General features: G+C 39.7%; 1 protein-coding gene across 2 annotated transcripts in view; it reads left to right on the top strand.

Moving 5' to 3' along the window:
* CLTC (clathrin heavy chain) overlaps positions 1-18322 on the top strand; it is a 53300-nt gene that overhangs the window by 23834 nt on the left and 11144 nt on the right. For both annotated transcript variants that reach the window (XM_039507380.1, XM_039507381.1), the window contains exons 5-23: positions 1042-1155; positions 1654-1827; positions 4266-4463; positions 5480-5680; positions 6748-6900; positions 7441-7563; positions 8023-8160; positions 8660-8824; positions 8993-9173; positions 10870-11033; positions 12931-13056; positions 13775-13917; positions 14444-14678; positions 15279-15401; positions 15525-15670; positions 15954-16137; positions 16656-16848; positions 17493-17650; positions 17974-18138. In XM_039507380.1, coding sequence (XP_039363314.1) covers positions 1042-1155; positions 1654-1827; positions 4266-4463; positions 5480-5680; positions 6748-6900; positions 7441-7563; positions 8023-8160; positions 8660-8824; positions 8993-9173; positions 10870-11033; positions 12931-13056; positions 13775-13917; positions 14444-14678; positions 15279-15401; positions 15525-15670; positions 15954-16137; positions 16656-16848; positions 17493-17650; positions 17974-18138 — 3084 coding nt within the window. The remainder of the gene's footprint in view (positions 1-1041; positions 1156-1653; positions 1828-4265; positions 4464-5479; positions 5681-6747; positions 6901-7440; positions 7564-8022; positions 8161-8659; positions 8825-8992; positions 9174-10869; positions 11034-12930; positions 13057-13774; positions 13918-14443; positions 14679-15278; positions 15402-15524; positions 15671-15953; positions 16138-16655; positions 16849-17492; positions 17651-17973; positions 18139-18322) is intronic.

Here is an 18322-nt window from a genome sequence, read left to right as displayed (position 1 = left end):
AGCTTTTTTTTTTATGCATGTGCATAAATCTTAACTCTGCTCCTAGCAGAATCACTACCAGAACCCTTAGGCAGATGATTCTCCAAATGGGTTGTTCATTTATAATGAATAAACCTATATTTTTGGGGACATTAGAAAACTTTAGTGATATGGCTTGTTCAGATGTCCAAATACCCAAATTTTGAACTGAAGAAAGTGAAAGTTCTGGTGCTTGACTTTGACAATGGACCTCATACTTTTTTAGATGGCAGAGCTCTTCCTACTTAGGTTAGGGGTTTGTTACAGGAGTGGGTGGGTGAAATTCTGTGGCCTGCATCGTGCAGGAGGTCAGACTAGATCATAATGGTCCCTTCTGACCTTTTAAAGTCTGAGAGTCCTGATACTAGACAGTGTTCACTTTAATTCTTAACTTCAGACGATTCCATTAGGAGCCAAACATGCCTTCTCAAAACTATATTTTTGGAATAGCAAATGAGTTCATGACTGGAACAGACTAAACTGGAAAAGAGAACTTGTCTGAATGTTTGGCTTCTGGCTGACAATTATAATAAAACACAAACATGCAGCTTATTACTTTGTAAGTGACTGAACTTGAATTTCTGTGCCAAATGCTGTCAGACTGGAGGCATATGTAGAAATACACAAGCTAACAGTTAAATGGCAGTACAACTGAGTAGCCAATAATGGCTTTTCATAGCAATATTGGGGGAAGATGGTTACACCCAGAGTGATAGAGGAACTTCTGATGGCCTCATGAATATGGGAAGACCTGTGGCTTAATGTGATCTATGAATTAACTAAGGAAAAGCTTCTGTGATCTACAGTAAGATCAGATGCCCTGATATATAGCATTCTTGTTCACACAATCTGAATTTTTTTGTAAGATTGATAATGAGGCTCATGTGGCAGCAAACAAAGCACTTATGTCTGTTACCACTTTCTAATCTGACTACAGTGCCCAATGAATTTGAGCAACCATGTAGATATGCAATATTTCAGGAAATATATAGTATGTATTAACCAATCTCATCTGTTGTACAGTTGCATATCATTGAAGTTGGCACACCACCAACAGGGAACCAACCATTTCCCAAGAAAGCAGTGGATGTCTTCTTTCCTCCTGAAGCACAGAATGACTTTCCTGTAGCAATGCAGGTATGGTAGATGTCCAAGACCAAGATGGAAGGATATGAGATTGACTCTGACTCTCAGGGATATGGTAATATAGCAGGATGATAAATATATACACACTCCTGTGCAGCTACAGAATCGGAGGTTTTGCAAATAAAAATACATGTCCTAAAATCCAATACATTTAGTTCAGCAGAGTTTAAGTACATCTCTCCCACACCCCCAGCCTTAAACTTTGTAAGCTGTTTTTAATTGCTGATTATCCTTTCCCCTTTATAGAACAAGTATCCTGCTATTTTGATATATGTAAGCCCAAATGACAATATAATAAAGTAGATATTCTGCTACTATGCTGTAAAGTGCGCGCACACACACACTCAAGCACAATTCAGTAAGAAAGTCACTTTGTGCAATCAAAACAATTGTGCCCCTTCATGCTAACCATTGTAACATTGCAACAAATTTGACTTTAAAGCAAGGTTTTAAATACACTGATTATTCAACCTTACTCTTGTCTTGCAGATTAGTGAAAAACATGATGTGGTGTTTCTGATAACAAAATACGGGTACATCCATTTGTATGACCTTGAAACTGGCACCTGCATCTACATGAACAGAATCAGTGGAGAAACCATATTTGTCACTGCACCGCATGAAGCAACCGCTGGAATTATAGGAGTTAACAGAAAGGGACAAGTAAGGAAATCCTGTTCCTAGAGCACTTGGCTAGGTTGTCCCAGCAAGATTAGAGTGGGAGGGGAATGGGAACAAGTGATAGTCATTTGAAGTGAAAGTGCCTAAGTCAGTATACGCACTGCAAGTTTCTCCTAGAAGACTGAGTGTTAACAGAAATGTAAAGAGGATACTTGTCAGGCATCATGACTATCTCCTTCATGGAACAGTTTACAGGCTGGCCTCTAAATGAGATACTAGGTGATAACTGATCAGAGTTGATGAATGTTTGACTAGCATCAGGTTGTGTGGTGGTGGGTCCCCCCCAGGGGTGGGTGTGTGTGTGTGACCATGTTTAACATTACTGATATTAAAGTGCTCTACTTTTCATTATGTCTAAATCTGCCTCTAGCAGCATACCTTTTTGGGGAGGTGGAGGTGGGCAAGAGTTAAAGCTCATAGTGGTGTCAGGTGCAGAAATCTGCCCTCCTTTTATGAAAAGGGGTGGAATTAGATGCCTGAACAGTGATCATTGGTGGCTCAAATCTTAAGTTCTGGTGCATAAAACAGGAAAGGCAGAAAATAGTTGTCATGTCTTAATTGGGAAGAATTGTCTATTAAAATAGACTTGAGTTTACCTATATAGAAACTTGTCTGTAACTTGCACATAAAACTTCTGTTGTGTGGAAAGGCAGCTTGCTGGTATAAGAATCCTTTCATTCCACCTAGCTGAACTTGTTTTAAAACAAGTTCAAATTCAATATTTACAGTAGAAAGGTAACCTATATCAATAGATAACATGAGCTGCTGCCAGTGCTGTCCTTGAGAGTCCAGATCTTCTATAAAGGTAGTAAAATCTTACCACAAAACAAGGAATTTCTCTGATGCAGATCAGGCTTTGGGGGGAAAAACTTGTATAAATTCTTTCAGTTCAAAAGGGTAGTTAGTGCTCCATGCCTTCTGCATTTTAGTGCCATATAGCAACTTAAGAACTTGCTGTTTTAAACATAAGGCAATAAACATGGTAGAATAGGAGATCAGAGAATTCCTCAAACTTGATATCAGTGTTTGTAGAATTACTTGAGGAGAATCTGTTTAATCCCACAATCATATTTACAGTTCATAACTTCTCCCTCAGATTATCTAATCTTCCCGTAAAATACTACTAGACACATTCTCCTGGAAGCAATGAGTGGGGGAACTTTGGCCATTACAACATCTGAATCACACATTGCTCTGTCCTTGTACATACTAGCGCACAATCTGCAGTGCTAGATGGAGATGAGTGCTTTCTAGTGAGTGGGAAGAGCTTTTAGCTGTGTAACTAGCAAAATCTAGTCTGTTCATCTCTAAATATTAGAGTCACTGTTTCCAATTAGGGTTTGGTATAGAATGCAGATGCTGAACACTTCTATGAGTAAGAAGTAAAATTGATACTGATTTTTGGTTTGTGCCATAGCAGTGATCTTAGGGGCCCTAGATATAGGTTTAATTTTTTTTTCAGGCTTTTGTGCTAGGAATACTGCTTTAGGTGGCATTCTGAGTCCTTGAAAGGAATAGACAATATGTCAGGTCATCTTGCAGACGAATGGAAGCAGTCCAAGTCTCTCTTCAGAGACTCAACTAATCGTTCTGGCAAAGACACGTGTGATGGAGAATTTGAGGACTCCTTCCCCTCTGACTTTTATATATTTGCAGAACTATCTTAATCAGAGCAATATATGTGGGTGGGCTGGCTTCTAAATTCTTGTGGATGAAGACTAAGGAAATTCCCTTCAGGGTTTCTTATAGCATCTAATATCCAATAGAATTTTGGAAGGAGAGACTTGCTAACTAAGCAGTAATTCTGCAATTTTTTGATGGTATTCAGTATTTCAGTGCTGTGCATAAAGCAAACTCTGGGTTCTGAACAGTGGGCTCTGTCTGGAAACCCTAGATCTTAATGTTTGGATAGGGAAACATCTTAAATTGACATTGCAGGCAACCAGTATATTCAACCTTGCAATTTCAGGAGACAACTCAGTTAAACGTTCGGAAAGTTATTAAACCCTAATTCATGTGGTGGTCTAGAATTCTTTTGGGAATAAAAAAAATGAAATGAGATGGTGGGGACCTATTGGGTAACCTAGTGCTCATCCCTCTTGTTGGGATGAAGGAATTGCTTCATGATGCTGTTGAAGTCAACTGTAGGACCAAGAAATGGGGCTTTGACTTCAGAGCTTGTCGTGCAGAAATAGCTTACCGCAGTGGCAAATACTTCCTGATATTCAGTCTAAATATTCCTCTGCTTAATCTAACCTGTTACTCCTACCTTCACCCTAAACAATTACTTTTTTTGTTGTGGCACTATTGAAAATGCTTGAAGAATGCATCTACTCTGAGCAGCTGGTATACCTTCTTAATTGCTGCCTGAAGATGCACTGATTGTAAATGTCCTTTTTCCCCCTCTAAATCCAATTCAGGTGCTCTCAGTATGTGTAGAGGAAGAGAACATAATTCCTTACATCACTAATGTGCTGCAAAATCCTGACCTAGCTTTGCGAATGGCTGTCCGCAACAATCTGGCAGGAGCTGAGGAACTCTTTGCCCGAAAATTCAATGCACTGTTTGCCCAGGGAAACTACTCAGAGGCAGCAAAAGTGGCAGCAAATGCACCAAAGGTATAAAGTGTTGCTAAACAGATGTTTATCAAAGCTGGAAATGTACAGTTAAGCACGTTCTTAACCTTTGCAAGGTTTGCTCTTCATCTGAGATGTGCACTGAAGTCAGTGACTACTCACATGGGTAAGTGTTAGAAGGATCAGCATTTTGCTCTTGGAAGTAGCACTGCTGAAATGGCTTGAACAGGTGTGTTCACCAAAGCAATTGTCTAGGACAGACCTCTTCAGTGGACTGTTCATACTGCAGCAGTGGACACAAATATAAAGTCAGGCCTTCAGCCAGACTAAATTGAAGGAACAAAGATAGGTGGGGAGAATAGTACAAGACACAAGCATAGTAATCTGGATCAAAGTTGATATTGTAGCTATGTGTTTTTATTTAAAAACCTCTCTTGCAGGATTAGAGGGGCACTAGTTGGGTTTCAAGAAAAGGATTATGGGAGTAGGAGCCTGGGTGTAAAAATGAGATTGAGTTTGGGCATCTGAAGCTTTACAGTGGTAAAAGACGGGATAAGGGAGACAACCAGCAGCAAAGAATATCCAGAGTCCACATGAAATCTGAAAAGTTGAAGGCTCCTCATGACAGTAGCTGTTTGGACTCTTTTTTTTTTTTTACACTACCTATCCAGTGGTGTTAATCATTCCTTTTGGCATCCGGTAGTGCCTGTCGTGCATACCGAACAGCTGCATTACTTCTAGAATTTGAGTTTTTTACTGTCCTAGTTATCAGGATATTTTCCAACTAGATGTTAAAGGCATGTGTACAAAACTGTCAAACTAAGGTTGAAACGTTATCTCTAATGTATCTTACGCCAGTGCTGGGCTGGTACCAGAGCATACACAGAAATAGCTTTAACTCTTCAGTTGTGACACTACAGGAGAAAATGCCACTCATTAGTGTAGCTGCTAACCAGAGCAGGTGAAGAAATAGTTCTTACAATTCTTTGAATATGTCTGATCAAAGTCACTCGGTAATAGAACTGGTGAATAAAATGCATCCTCTAACCTTTTGTAAGGGAATCCTGCGTACTCCAGACACCATACGCCGGTTCCAGAGCGTTCAAGCACAGCCAGGTCAGACTTCTCCCTTGCTCCAGTACTTTGGAATTCTGCTAGACCAAGGTCAGCTGAACAAATATGAATCCTTGGAACTCTGCAGGCCAGTGCTTCAGCAGGGACGCAAACAGCTTCTGGAGAAATGGTTAAAAGAGGATAAGGTAAAGCTGCAGTGCATTTTTTAAAATAATTTGGGGTAATCTCTACTAGTAGCAGCTGTGTCATAGCCACTGGAAGGACTAAGACCCATATCCTGCACAAAAATCAGTAATGTGACTTTGTGGGATAGATATTTTGTAGTGGAATCATTATTCTCCCCCCGCCCCCTTGAATATAGGACATAGTGTTTCAGTGTAAACAATACATCTCCATGATACTTTTACATTAATCTACTACTCACTGACACTGACAACCGTTTCTACTTCCCAAGACTCAGGGCTGAGTCAAGGCAGGAGTGTATGTGTGAAGAATATCATTTAAGTGTCCTTTCAAAGACTTCCCTATTTCTGAGGAACTTTTTATTTTCAAGGCCCTTGTCATGCTTACTGTGACTCATGCTATGCTGTGGGCAGGGACACTCCTCCCCCCAGCCACTCCTTAATTAGCTGGAGGGAGACGACACTAGCTAATGATGTAAGCCAGTCCTTCTCACAATGCTGAACAAGTACACTCTTGCCCCAGTTTAGAACAACCAGAACAATAATTTTAATACAGACTTACTGGATCATTGCCAGTTGACTCTAGTCTGACTCTATCAACTGGGATTTTTATATAAATCTCACTCAGTGGTGCTAATCAAACCTGGAGGATAGAGGGAATAAAATCCAAAGCAAACTGAAAAATGATCCAGTTTATGCAAGTAATAAAACAAGGATACACAAGTGTTCCTTAATCCTATCATAGGTTGAGATTTAAGGACAGTAGCCCATTGTATTGCTGCCACCACAGATGTAGGGTACTACCTGAAATATTTTTGTAATGCTAAAACTTTGGCCCATGAACAATGACCAACTAGGATGCATTTTTTCATAAAGCAACTTAAACTGTTAAGTCCACAGTTACTGGAAAATACTTTGACATCTCTTCAACCTGCTATATGTATATATGAAGATTGTTATCCCAGCACTATACCATGAATGCTCCTTTAGACCTAGAATATGTAGATCTACCTTCATTCAGTCTACATTTATTAAAATGAGTTATTCTTAACTATATTCTTTCTAAACAGTTGGAGTGTTCAGAGGAATTGGGAGATCTAGTGAAGTCTGTGGACCCTACATTGGCACTTAGTGTCTATCTAAGAGCTAATGTTCCTAACAAGGTCATTCAATGTTTTGCTGAAACAGGACAAGTCCAGAAGATTGTTCTATATGCTAAGAAGGTGAGACTGTGCTAACTACATATAGATAACATTTGAAATTGTAAACCCTATTGCATTCAGGAGCACAAATTAAGGGGAACTACTTGGGTTTAAGAAACAGACTTAACGCAAAACTTCTGAAATATGCTAAATTAGCAACATTGTTTTTAAAGTGTTCCACTATGATATGATTGTTTGTTCTCATAGGATACCTATTTTTCCAGAACATTTAGCTATATAAATATTGCATTCAAGACTATCCTTATAATTAGTTGAAAACTTACACTTTGGCCTACTACTTAAAGGGGGTATGTGGCAGTCAAGTTAAAATCTTGATTGATCCACTGACAGATCTTGGGCAACATCTCCATGCCTGTCTACCCATGTAGCTTTTTTACATTCCTCACACAGATGGGAAAAGTGCTTTGAGATATAAATGAAGAATCTGCACTCATTTGGATAAGAACTGATGCTTTCATGTAGCTGCTCCTTGGCTTTGTATCTGAGACTTTATTTAGCTTCTCTTGAAGCACTAACTCTTGATTGTGGCTACTTTTACAGGTTGGATATACTCCAGACTGGATTTTCCTGCTGAGGAATGTAATGCGAATCAGCCCTGACCAAGGACAGCAGTTTGCTCAAATGCTAGTTCAGGATGAAGAACCCCTTGCAGATATCACACAAGTAATTTTTTAAATATCTCGCAAATCTTAAGACTGTTAAGCAAATGAGTTGGGATTCATTCCTGCCACTTACAGCTGCCTGTGGCGAAAGGGTATTAAATTGCTTCCTGAAGATGTGGCTTTTCAAAATTAAATTTTCTAACACTGAAAAGCAATTTAAATAAGTAAGCTAAGCTTGTTTCAGCAGTGTTTCCAAGAAGTGATAGCTCAGGTACTTGGCTCTGCCTTGTGAGGTTTCAAGCACAACCTGTTAGTTGAAATTCCTTGTCCTCATGAGGAGGCAATCATACTCTCTCAAGAACATAAGTGCTCCCACTGTCTGGGATAATACTAGTAAAATCAAGCTAGATCTCATGACTACATCTAAACTTTCATATTTAGAAGTAAACTTGTTCACTTCTTGAAATGGAACATTTTAACTTAAACTAGTACTGCAGTTCTAAACTTATTTTTCCTCTAGATTGTGGATGTTTTTATGGAGTACAACCTAATTCAGCAGTGTACTGCCTTCTTGCTGGATGCTTTGAAGAATAACCGCCCTTCTGAGGGTCCCCTGCAAACACGTTTACTTGAGATGAACCTCATGCATGCACCTCAGGTATGTCCTATGGATGTCCTCAAACTCACAGTTGAACAGGTTTTTGTATCTTGTAGCTGAACTTCCATCAGCATAGGTATGAAATTTTCAAGGATATTATAGTAGCTTCTGGGTTTCTACTTGGCTTAATATCTGACTAGATACTATTTTCACTGAGTTTAAAGTGTGTAACTTTGCCTAGAACTAATTATTTAAAAAGGGGGGTTTTTGTTCCTTGTTCTGTAGCTAGGATCTACATATTCCAGGTCTAACAACTTCCCTACCCAAAAAATCTGGACCTGGCTCCAAAGTTCATGCCTGGAAACCTACTATTCACCTTGGCTCTAATTCTAGTATCCTAAGTGATCTCTTTAAAATAGTTACAGGATCTTCTGTAGTTTAGTTCAAGACTTCATTCTGATTTGGGGTAGTAAGTTTTCCTGATGAGTCGTCATGCAGAATCCAATGTACAAACTCAAGAACTAGAATAAACTGTCTTGTTCCAACTGTCTCTTTATAGGTTGCAGATGCTATCTTGGGAAACCAGATGTTTACCCACTATGACCGGGCTCACATTGCACAGCTCTGTGAGAAAGCTGGCCTGCTGCAGAGAGCATTAGAACACTTCACTGACTTGTATGATATCAAGCGTGCAGTAGTTCACACTCATCTTCTCAACCCTGAGGTACAGAATCCAAAATCTTGTATAGCTTTGGCAAGCTTACCTTCCAGGATCTTAAAATTATCACGCTGCAAGCAGTGTATCTTTCAAATTGCAATATTTATGCAGCTTATAAAATATTAATACCAATTTTAATGGAGAATCTTTGTAATGATCTTCCTATCTCTCTAGTGGCTGGTGAATTATTTTGGCTCCCTATCAGTAGAAGACTCTCTGGAGTGTCTGCGTGCCATGCTTTCTGCTAACATTCGTCAAAACCTGCAGATTTGTGTTCAGGTAGCTTCAAAATACCATGAACAACTGTCAACACAGTCACTTATTGAGCTCTTTGAGTCTTTTAAGAGCTTTGAAGGTAAGATGCAATAGGAATACTTTTGTTTATGTTTAAGAAAGTGAAGTAATGCTAAAGATCTAGTATACTGCAGATGTAATAGTCTGTATGCTAATGTGTATAGGTGTGTTTGAGTCCATTTGGCAACCTGATAGACATTAGAAAGTTTCACATTTGTAGGGCTTGTCTGACCCTCCAAAAGCAACAGTTCAAGAAGTCTGTCTAAATCTGCCATTTTGACTACTTCACTGTCCAGTTGCACTCCTGCCATGAAACTTCTCGGGTAAACTATTTAGTTAAGTAGATTCTTGGTGGAGGCCTTTAGAACAGGGACTGGTCAAAGGATCTCCATAGGGACAAGGGCAGTGTGTGTCTGTGCATCAGACTTGTATACTTGAAGTAGCTGCCAGCTCTCCTACCCTTTTTTGTTTTTTTCTAAACTGTCTCTACTGGTGGCTATTCATATTTAGAGCTTAGTTCTATATACTTGTATCTCCTCTACGCTCACCCTCTTGTTGGTTAGTTTAGCCATTCCCAATTTATTTTTCAGCCCTTTCTGACTGAATTTTATCCACTTTCCCCATCTATACGGGGAGGGGAATATCCTAAATGGCTTAAGTGGTACTGCAGACTTTGATTGGCATGTTGGCCTATTGCAACTCCCAGTGGACTGTTGGGATAGGAATAGATGGAGACATTAGCCATTGGAAAGCTTTTCTGTCTGACCTTCCTTGTATAAGGGAAAATCTTGCCTTTGCCATATAGGGGAACATGGTCCCCTTTCAAAGCTGCTTTCTGTATAAAAAGCCTGTAGCTAAACAGCATTGCCCAAAAACTCACTATCAAGCATTGGCCTTTTGGCCATTTATTTCAGCAAGACTTAAGCATTCTCTCACAAGCATTTTTCTTATCTGACATGGCAGTTGCTTTACGCATGTAACAGTTAAATAACACTTGACCTTAATCCTATCTTTTTGTGGCCTGTAGCTAGCTATCACTACTCTGCTCTACACTGCATTTGAGAGAGGTCAAGTAAGGAGTGTTAACTGTTTGCATAGCAGGATCAAACTTTGTGCAAGAGACATTAGATATATGGCAAAACTGAGCTAGCTGAATATTGTACACTTATAAATGTGTACCTACCAGGGAGCATCTTGGAAGCAGAGCTGCTTATACTTTTTTCCAAAGTAAGCCATGTATTCCATCCTCTCAACTGCATGGGGAAATTAAAAATGGAAGTGAATGGCTGTTTCAGTTGGCATGCTTGGACCATGATTCAGCCACAGTGTGAGTGTAGAGGATCAGTGATGGCCCAAAGTGAAGGAAGGCGTGACTCTGCCTAACCAGACTGGACTATAAAGCTTTAGTTACTTGCCTGGAGCAGATTGACTTGTGTAATATATGCCCTAGGGAGAGGGATGATTTGTGACTTTGCTATTGCTTGCATTGCTCCAAAGAGCCTGAAACTCTTCAGTGCATGCTGTCTCAGTCACTGAAGAGATTACAGTACCGCACTTCAGCTACAGTTCCAGGTCTTTGCGGTGTTCCATCCACTGTTTAGCTTCTCCAGTTCAAATATGTCTACTTGGGTATCCCGTGGCTACTCTGCTGCAGTCTGGGACTTAGAAGTCCTTTGAGCAAACTGTATCACATAATCAACTTTGATTTTTATTTGGTATGAAGACAATTTAATATGGAGTATCTTGTTTCCCTTAAGGTCTATTTTATTTCTTGGGCTCAATTGTAAACTTCAGCCAGGACCCAGATGTGCACTTCAAATATATCCAAGCTGCATGCAAGACAGGGCAAATTAAAGAAGTGGAACGCATCTGCAGAGAAAGCAACTGCTATGATCCAGAACGTGTTAAAAACTTCCTCAAGGTAGAGTCTGACTAGCACTACACTATTTTTCTATTTTGCAGCAGGATTGCTTGTTACTTATCACTACTTAGTGGTGTAACCTAATGGGAGTGGATATTTTGAGAACAAACTCTGGATTGCACATACACATATGAAAGTCCAAAACAGAGTTCTTAATCTGTTTCTCATATGGAGACCTTCTGTAATATATGAAAGATGAATGCCGTTCCTCAGGTCGCATGTGCATCCATAAGTCAGCAGATATCTGTATTGGAGGATACTGCTGAGCCAGTCTGTGTTCCCTAGCATCTTAGAGGTGGACACATTGAATAAACAATCTTAACTTCAACATACAATGCCAGCTGAATGTAATTACATGAGCTATGAATGGAAAAAGTTCAGTCTCCTTCCTTCTCTCCTCCTCCCTCCCCCACAAAATAAATGCTGTAATCTCAAATCCCACTTCAGTTTCTTACTACTACAGAATAACCGTTCTGTGAAAATGACTATTAGAGAATTAGTGGTATCCATAACCTGAAATCAGAGCAAATCTTCAGGTTTGAGGATGTAAAGATGCCATGTATGAAGTTGAAAATCAGTAGCCAGTTGACATTTACACTGTCTATAGACAGGTCAGTCAATACGACTAGCTAAGGTTGTTTCTAAACAGACTTGCCAGAGAATTAGCCTCTATCTGGGAACATTTCCTGCCTTCACATTTTTTCTTGGTTATATAGCCATTTAGTGGTGTGACAGCAAAATCTATTAAATAGCATAATACACCTATTGCTGCTACTTACATCTGTCGTGCAGAAAAACTGATTAATGTCCCAGAAAATAATAGCAACATTTCATTCAGAGTTTATTGGGGGAAGGTTTTTGTGTGTATAACTCAGCAGTCTTTCTATTGACAACACATTATCCTCAATGAATGGTTACTGTCAACAAATTCCTGATGGAAGCTATTATTTTTTGTGCTGTTCCTTGTTTCTGTGGAATGTGCAGGACATGTACCAGGTAAATCCCTCCCTCCTCCAGATTAGGTCTCCCCATCTTTAACTCCTTCAGTGTCAATTTGTATGTAGAATTACATTCTGGGATGTGCATGTTAAACCACTTTAGTAGCTGGGTCTGACAAGGTTGATTCTTCAGGGTACTCTAAACGTATAGTATTTGGCTCCCACTCCTAGCTTAATTAGACACGTTGCCTTTTGCCAGATAATTTTGGGGCATTCATTCCCAAAGGTCTTTGGACATACAGGCTACTGATGCATGCTCTGATTTTGAACCTGCAGTCACAAGTCAGTGATTCAACAATGCGGTAGTTGGGTAGGTTCTTGAGATAGACGTGACTCTACACAGGTATCCTAGTTAAACTCGGAAACAGTGGGTTCCTTGAGGATACCAGAGATTCTTCAGATGAAGGTGTGAGGTGAAAAACTAGCTCAAATCATGCATATCTGGTCATCTCACACATGACTGAGACCACATCATCCTTAAAATGGTTTTGTTAGACTCCTGTTGCGATCCCAGAGTGTTAATCCTGCACGCTGAACACCAGTGGCAGTTCACACATGCTGAAGTATAGCTTAGGTTTGTAATACTTGTTGTCCTGTGTTGTAAAGCTGTTTTGTAGATGTGGGTGTGCCAAGGACTAATGACTGAAATTTCAGGTGGGTTTTTGCTCTAGGTATTATCAACGGGTGTAAACCTTGACAATTCATTATGTGCATGGCTTCAAAAACTGGGAACAATAGTAACATGCTGTCAGGTAAATTAGTTTAGGAAACCAAAACAGCTGAGATTTAAACAGTAAACTATCCCTGATCAGACTGGTCTCCTCAGACTTGCCTCATTTATTAACTCTCTCCAGTTTTAATGTAGTGACTCATAGCTCTGCTCTTTTTTCTCTTTGCAGGAAGCAAAACTGACTGACCAGTTACCACTGATCATTGTATGTGATCGCTTTGACTTTGTCCATGACCTCGTGCTGTACCTGTATAGAAATAACCTCCAAAAATATATTGAGATTTATGTACAGAAGGTAAGAGCCAAATGTCCAGAGGGACTTAAAAGCTTCTGTCAACATGGTCTCATCCAGTTCCTTTTCACAACTGTCATGGCTACAAACATGCAATACCAACACCACAATTCATAATCTAAATCATTTCAAACAAATCCACTTCCAAGTTTGCTTCAGACCTGGAGAGGATGTTAACCATGTAACTTCCTTTGTGCTCTCAACAAATAGCTATATAATCTCCTATGTGATAAATTGTTTCTGCTTCTGGCCACCTTAGTATTGAAAACAGACCCTTTTCTGGGAAGGAGGGTTCAACCGCCAAAATATTGTGACGTGACTCATTATTAATTCCTTCTGTTTGTACAACAAACCGTTTCCCCTCCATGAAAGCTAATATAGCTGCTGCATTTGAGGGGAATGCCACAATGGCCTAATACACCTTTCTTTCCCCATAAGAATGAGAATAGCACACTACATAGTTCACATACTTAGACCTGTTGCTGAAGTCTGAGACAGTTGTAAGTTCTTGCCAATCTTTACATGATTGAGGCAGATACTATGGATTTCTCAACTGGTCATCGTCTTCAGGAGCTTGTGAGCCCAGGTAGGGAAAATGGAGCAGGCCCACTTGAAGTTGAACACTTCTAGCAATTCTCATACATGTAAATGGATTCTCAGGGAAGGAAGATGGTTTGGTACTCCAATTTGTCACTTTAGTAAAGTGTTCTTGTTGCCCTAGGTGAATCCAAGCCGTCTGCCTGTTGTCATCGGGGGATTGCTTGATGTGGATTGCTCTGAAGATGTGATAAAGAACTTGATCCTTGTTGTGAGAGGTCAATTCTCCACTGATGAGCTTGTTGCAGAAGTAGAAAAAAGAAACAGGTATCCAACTCTACAAATAACAATCTCTGTACATGGTTTTGAATTCGAGCTAATGTTTCTGTTCCCTCAGAATAAACTTGATCAATTTCTGATTGTTAGGCCCTAGGCTTTAACCACAAACTATCTGAAAAGAGGAAAGGGTTTAGACCTTCATTAGGCGACTGCATTTACAGTGATTTTAAATGAGAAGACAAATTATAGCCTTGTGACAAGTTTCTCCCTTAGCTTCCAGTAGTGTCCTGTATGGGACACTGGGGGAGCTAATGGAAAAGAATAGATAATCTTTAATTGTTGACTCTTGAGGTGCATCTGGATGCTTTGATGGCATTGCAATTAAGACTTAATGGAGGTGGCTTTGGTTTTTGGCGTTCAGCTAACTTGATAGCTTTCAATAAAGAAAACTATAGATAGAGATACTCCTTCTTCTCCTACCATTGCGTGTAATGCCTTCAGGAAGAAACTGGGGAGGTCTCTGGGTTGGGTAGATCCTGCAGGTTTGTTAATAAAACTAATGTATTTGTTCTAGGCTAAAACTGCTCCTTCCATGGTTAGAAGCAAGAATTCATGAGGGTTGTGAGGAACCTGCAACTCATAATGCACTGGCCAAAATCTACATAGACAGCAACAACAACCCAGAAAGATTTCTGCGTGAGAATCCCTACTATGACAGCCGTGTTGTGGGGAAGTACTGTGAGAAGAGAGACCCTCATTTGGCATGTGTGGCTTATGAGCGTGGGCAGTGTGACTTGGAGCTTATTAATGTGCGTATATCCAGTGAGTTCAGGGAAAATGGGGTGGAATCACCCACAAAGGTTTTAAAAAAAAAAAACTACTTGAATGATCTCGGAGAGATTTAATGCATTATTGCAACAAACGTCTGCTTTGGAAGCTAAAGTTACAAGTGGGAATTAACTGGCATAAGTATAGCACCATGAACTCTTTAAATTTAAAGAAAAGGCATGTCCCTGTTTAGTCAGATTACTGTTTCATTTAGATGAAACTCTTCCAAGGATCTGATCCAAATTTGAAAGCAGCGAGATTCCTTTAAATTACCACAGTGACAGTGTGTTGTGGAAAGTCCTCAGATTTCTGGTGTAAATCTTGAAATGAGCTTTACTTGCTACCAAATTCACACCACATAATTAGAAGTTAACTTGTTGTTTTCCCCAGTCCCAAGATTTGGAGATTTAAAGTGCTTGTCAGTGTCTCCTAAGCCAGGGTGAAACATACTTAGCACAGGGGGTTGGACTAGATGACCTCTGAGGTCCCTTCTATCCTTGCATTTCTATGAATCTATTAAATAAGATTTGCTTTAAGTAACTTCAGATGACTTCACTTGTCTACTTTTTTTTGTCATTTAGGTATGCAATGAGAACTCCCTCTTCAAGAGCCTCTCACGTTACTTAGTTCGCCGTAAGGATCCTGAATTGTGGGGGAGCGTACTGCTGGAAAGCAATCCTTACAGAAGACCACTTATTGACCAGGTATAGTCTCCCTCAAACTTCCTACTACTTGTAACATAATGACAGAACAAGCTCTAATTGAAGGTGAAATATTTGCAACTTGCTGACTATAGCTTCTCCATGGCTTGACTTTTCTATCTATAGGTTGTGCAGACTGCACTGTCTGAGACGCAGGACCCCGAAGAAGTGTCTGTTACTGTAAAAGCTTTCATGACTGCTGATCTTCCCAACGAGCTCATTGAACTGCTGGAGAAAATAGTTCTCGATAACTCTGTGTTCAGTGAACACAGGTGGGTAAAGTTCTAAACCATACATAGGAAGCTACAACAAACTTCACTGAGGCCATCTAGCTCTGTGCTAGGGCTTGCTGCAGTAAAAGTTCCAGCTGCTTTGGGGAGTAAACATAATTTTAGGTTCACTCTTTTTTTTTTTTTTGTTTGGGGATGAGTTTAGGATGGTGAAGTCCTTGGATTTGAGTTTAATACAGTATTCACCTTTAACAATAGCCAGTGATTTTAATCTGTGAAGTAACTGACTCGGCACTCATTAATAGCCTTGTCTATTTCTTACTAGGAACCTGCAAAACCTCCTCATTCTCACAGCTATTAAAGCTGACCGTACTCGTGTCATGGAATATATCAACCGTCTGGATAATTATGATGCTCCAGATATTGCTAACATTGCTATCAGTAATGAGCTTTTTGAGGAGGCTTTTGCCATCTTCAGGAAATTTGATGTCAACACTTCAGCTGTGCAGGTATCATAAATTCTAGTCTGATTCTCCAATTAGGAAATCTTCAAACTCCTTGAGACAGCATAAAAGCCTGAATGGTGCATCTTTTTTGAAGTGGACTACCAGCAGTAGCATCCCCTTCCAAAGATGACAGGGCAGTCACCTTCCTATTGCTTCCTGGCTTATCTAGTTTGTCTCTTTCTACTGCTGAAATTTGGTCTCAACTTTGATTTATACAAGCCTTGAGTATTGAAATCAGAGCTACACAGCTGAGTTTAGACTTGAGCCATATTCTACTTGTGCATTTTTAGGCTTGCCCCTTAAGTTTCTTTCAGAAGGTGGAAGAGAAGTTAGCAGTTATTGGGAGAGTCATGCTGAGCATTAGTGAGACTGGCTCTCAAAGAACCAACAAAAAAACTTGATTACTCCTTTTTCTAAAAGAAGAAACAGAACTAATATATTGAGTGCAACCCATTAGTTGTCTGAAAACCTAAGATTAACTTTCTGTACTGATGGTGACTGATATGCTGTAACTTCCTCAGGTATTGATTGAACACATTGGAAACCTAGATCGTGCCTATGAATTTGCTGAACGCTGCAATGAGCCTGCTGTGTGGAGTCAGCTTGCTAAAGCCCAGCTTCAGAAAGGGATGGTAAAAGAAGCAATTGACTCCTACATTAAAGCAGATGATCCTTCCTCTTACATGGAAGTTGTTCAAGCCGCCAATGCTAGCGGTAGGTTTGCCAGTTTTTTATTGTCTAACTGAATCTTCTGTGGTGATCTGGTATGTTCGGATATCTGAAGTTTAACCAAAGCATGTCAGCCATTATAGTCATTTAAATGACACTACAGTCTGTTATGGGTAGCACTAAATTCTGCTGAACTAAAGAAATGTGTTGGATCTTGTGTATGTCTTGTATCAATACTAAAATGATCAAAGGTCAAAACTCAGGTTGACTGTATCAAATGAATATATCACTGCTAGCTCCTCAGCAGTTTTTACTGCCCTCTCCTGGTCAGCTGTTCTAGCTGCACAGAGCTAAATTTTCCCCTAGGCTTCTGAACTCTGTGCAGTGAATTTCATTTAACAACTCTAACAATAGTAAAGTAAAATACAAGTTAACTGATAGAGCTTTAAATGTCCCCTGTAGTTAAGGGGAAACAATTAGATCATTGTAGTCTCTAGCATGAGAGGCTGGCCACTCATAGTGGCAAACTCTTGACTCTAGCCAGGACCAAGGTATGTTTGCTACCTGCAGAAATTATCATTGTAAAGCTAACTTAACAGAGCAAACTTCCAGTCCTTTGAGTTCTCTTAAACTATAGGTGATGCAATCATGAAAAGTTACCATTTTTAATTTGAAGTTTCTTCACCTAGGGAACTGGGAAGAGCTGGTGAAATACCTACAGATGGCACGCAAAAAAGCCCGGGAGTCCTATGTGGAGACAGAACTCATTTTTGCTCTTGCTAAAACAAATCGTCTAGCTGAGTTGGAAGAATTCATAAATGGACCTAATAATGCTCACATACAGCAAGTGAGTTTCTGCTCTTGGTTCCTTAGCTGTCATAGTAATAGGATTTTGGGGTTCAGCCAACAAGAATGCCAAGCATTTATTGGGTTTAATGCAATGTAGTTCTTCAAGAAGTCTAAAAAATACAAAACTTGAGGCAGAGCTGACTTTTTGTTTAATAGCTTTAGACATGACCTAGCTAGTGGCTAGAACATCCTCAGACTTGGGGATGGATCTAACTTGAGAAATATCTCAAAATAAAATCCATTTGTCACTACAGAAAATTCTATTTGTATTATAAGTACTTGTGGCTTGTTTAGAAGACTAATGTTTTGACTTAATCTTAGGTTGGTGATCGCTGCTATGATGAGAAGATGTATGATGCTGCTAAGCTATTGTATAATAACGTGTCAAACTTTGGCCGTTTGGCATCCACATTGGTTCACCTAGGTGAATACCAAGCAGCTGTTGATGGTGCTCGGAAAGCAAACAGCACTCGAACATGGAAAGAGGTAAATTACCCTGTCTTAAGAGTTCAGCTCAGGAAAATATCCAAAGGAGGTTGCCTCTGAGATCTTACTGATAGGTATATTAGGATTTAAAAAACACGATGTTGACAAGACTCTACAGTATACAATTGGATAGAGCTGTGCTTTTCATAAACTGGACAAAACTTAATTGTTATCCCCTGAATTT

The sequence above is a fragment of the Mauremys reevesii genome, linkage group 20, assembly GCF_016161935.1.
Source record: "Mauremys reevesii isolate NIE-2019 linkage group 20, ASM1616193v1, whole genome shotgun sequence".
In the NCBI taxonomy this organism is placed as follows: domain Eukaryota; kingdom Metazoa; phylum Chordata; order Testudines; family Geoemydidae; genus Mauremys; species Mauremys reevesii.
The sequence above is the reverse complement of the archived record's forward strand: the minus strand, read 5'-3'. Positions and strand labels throughout refer to the sequence as shown.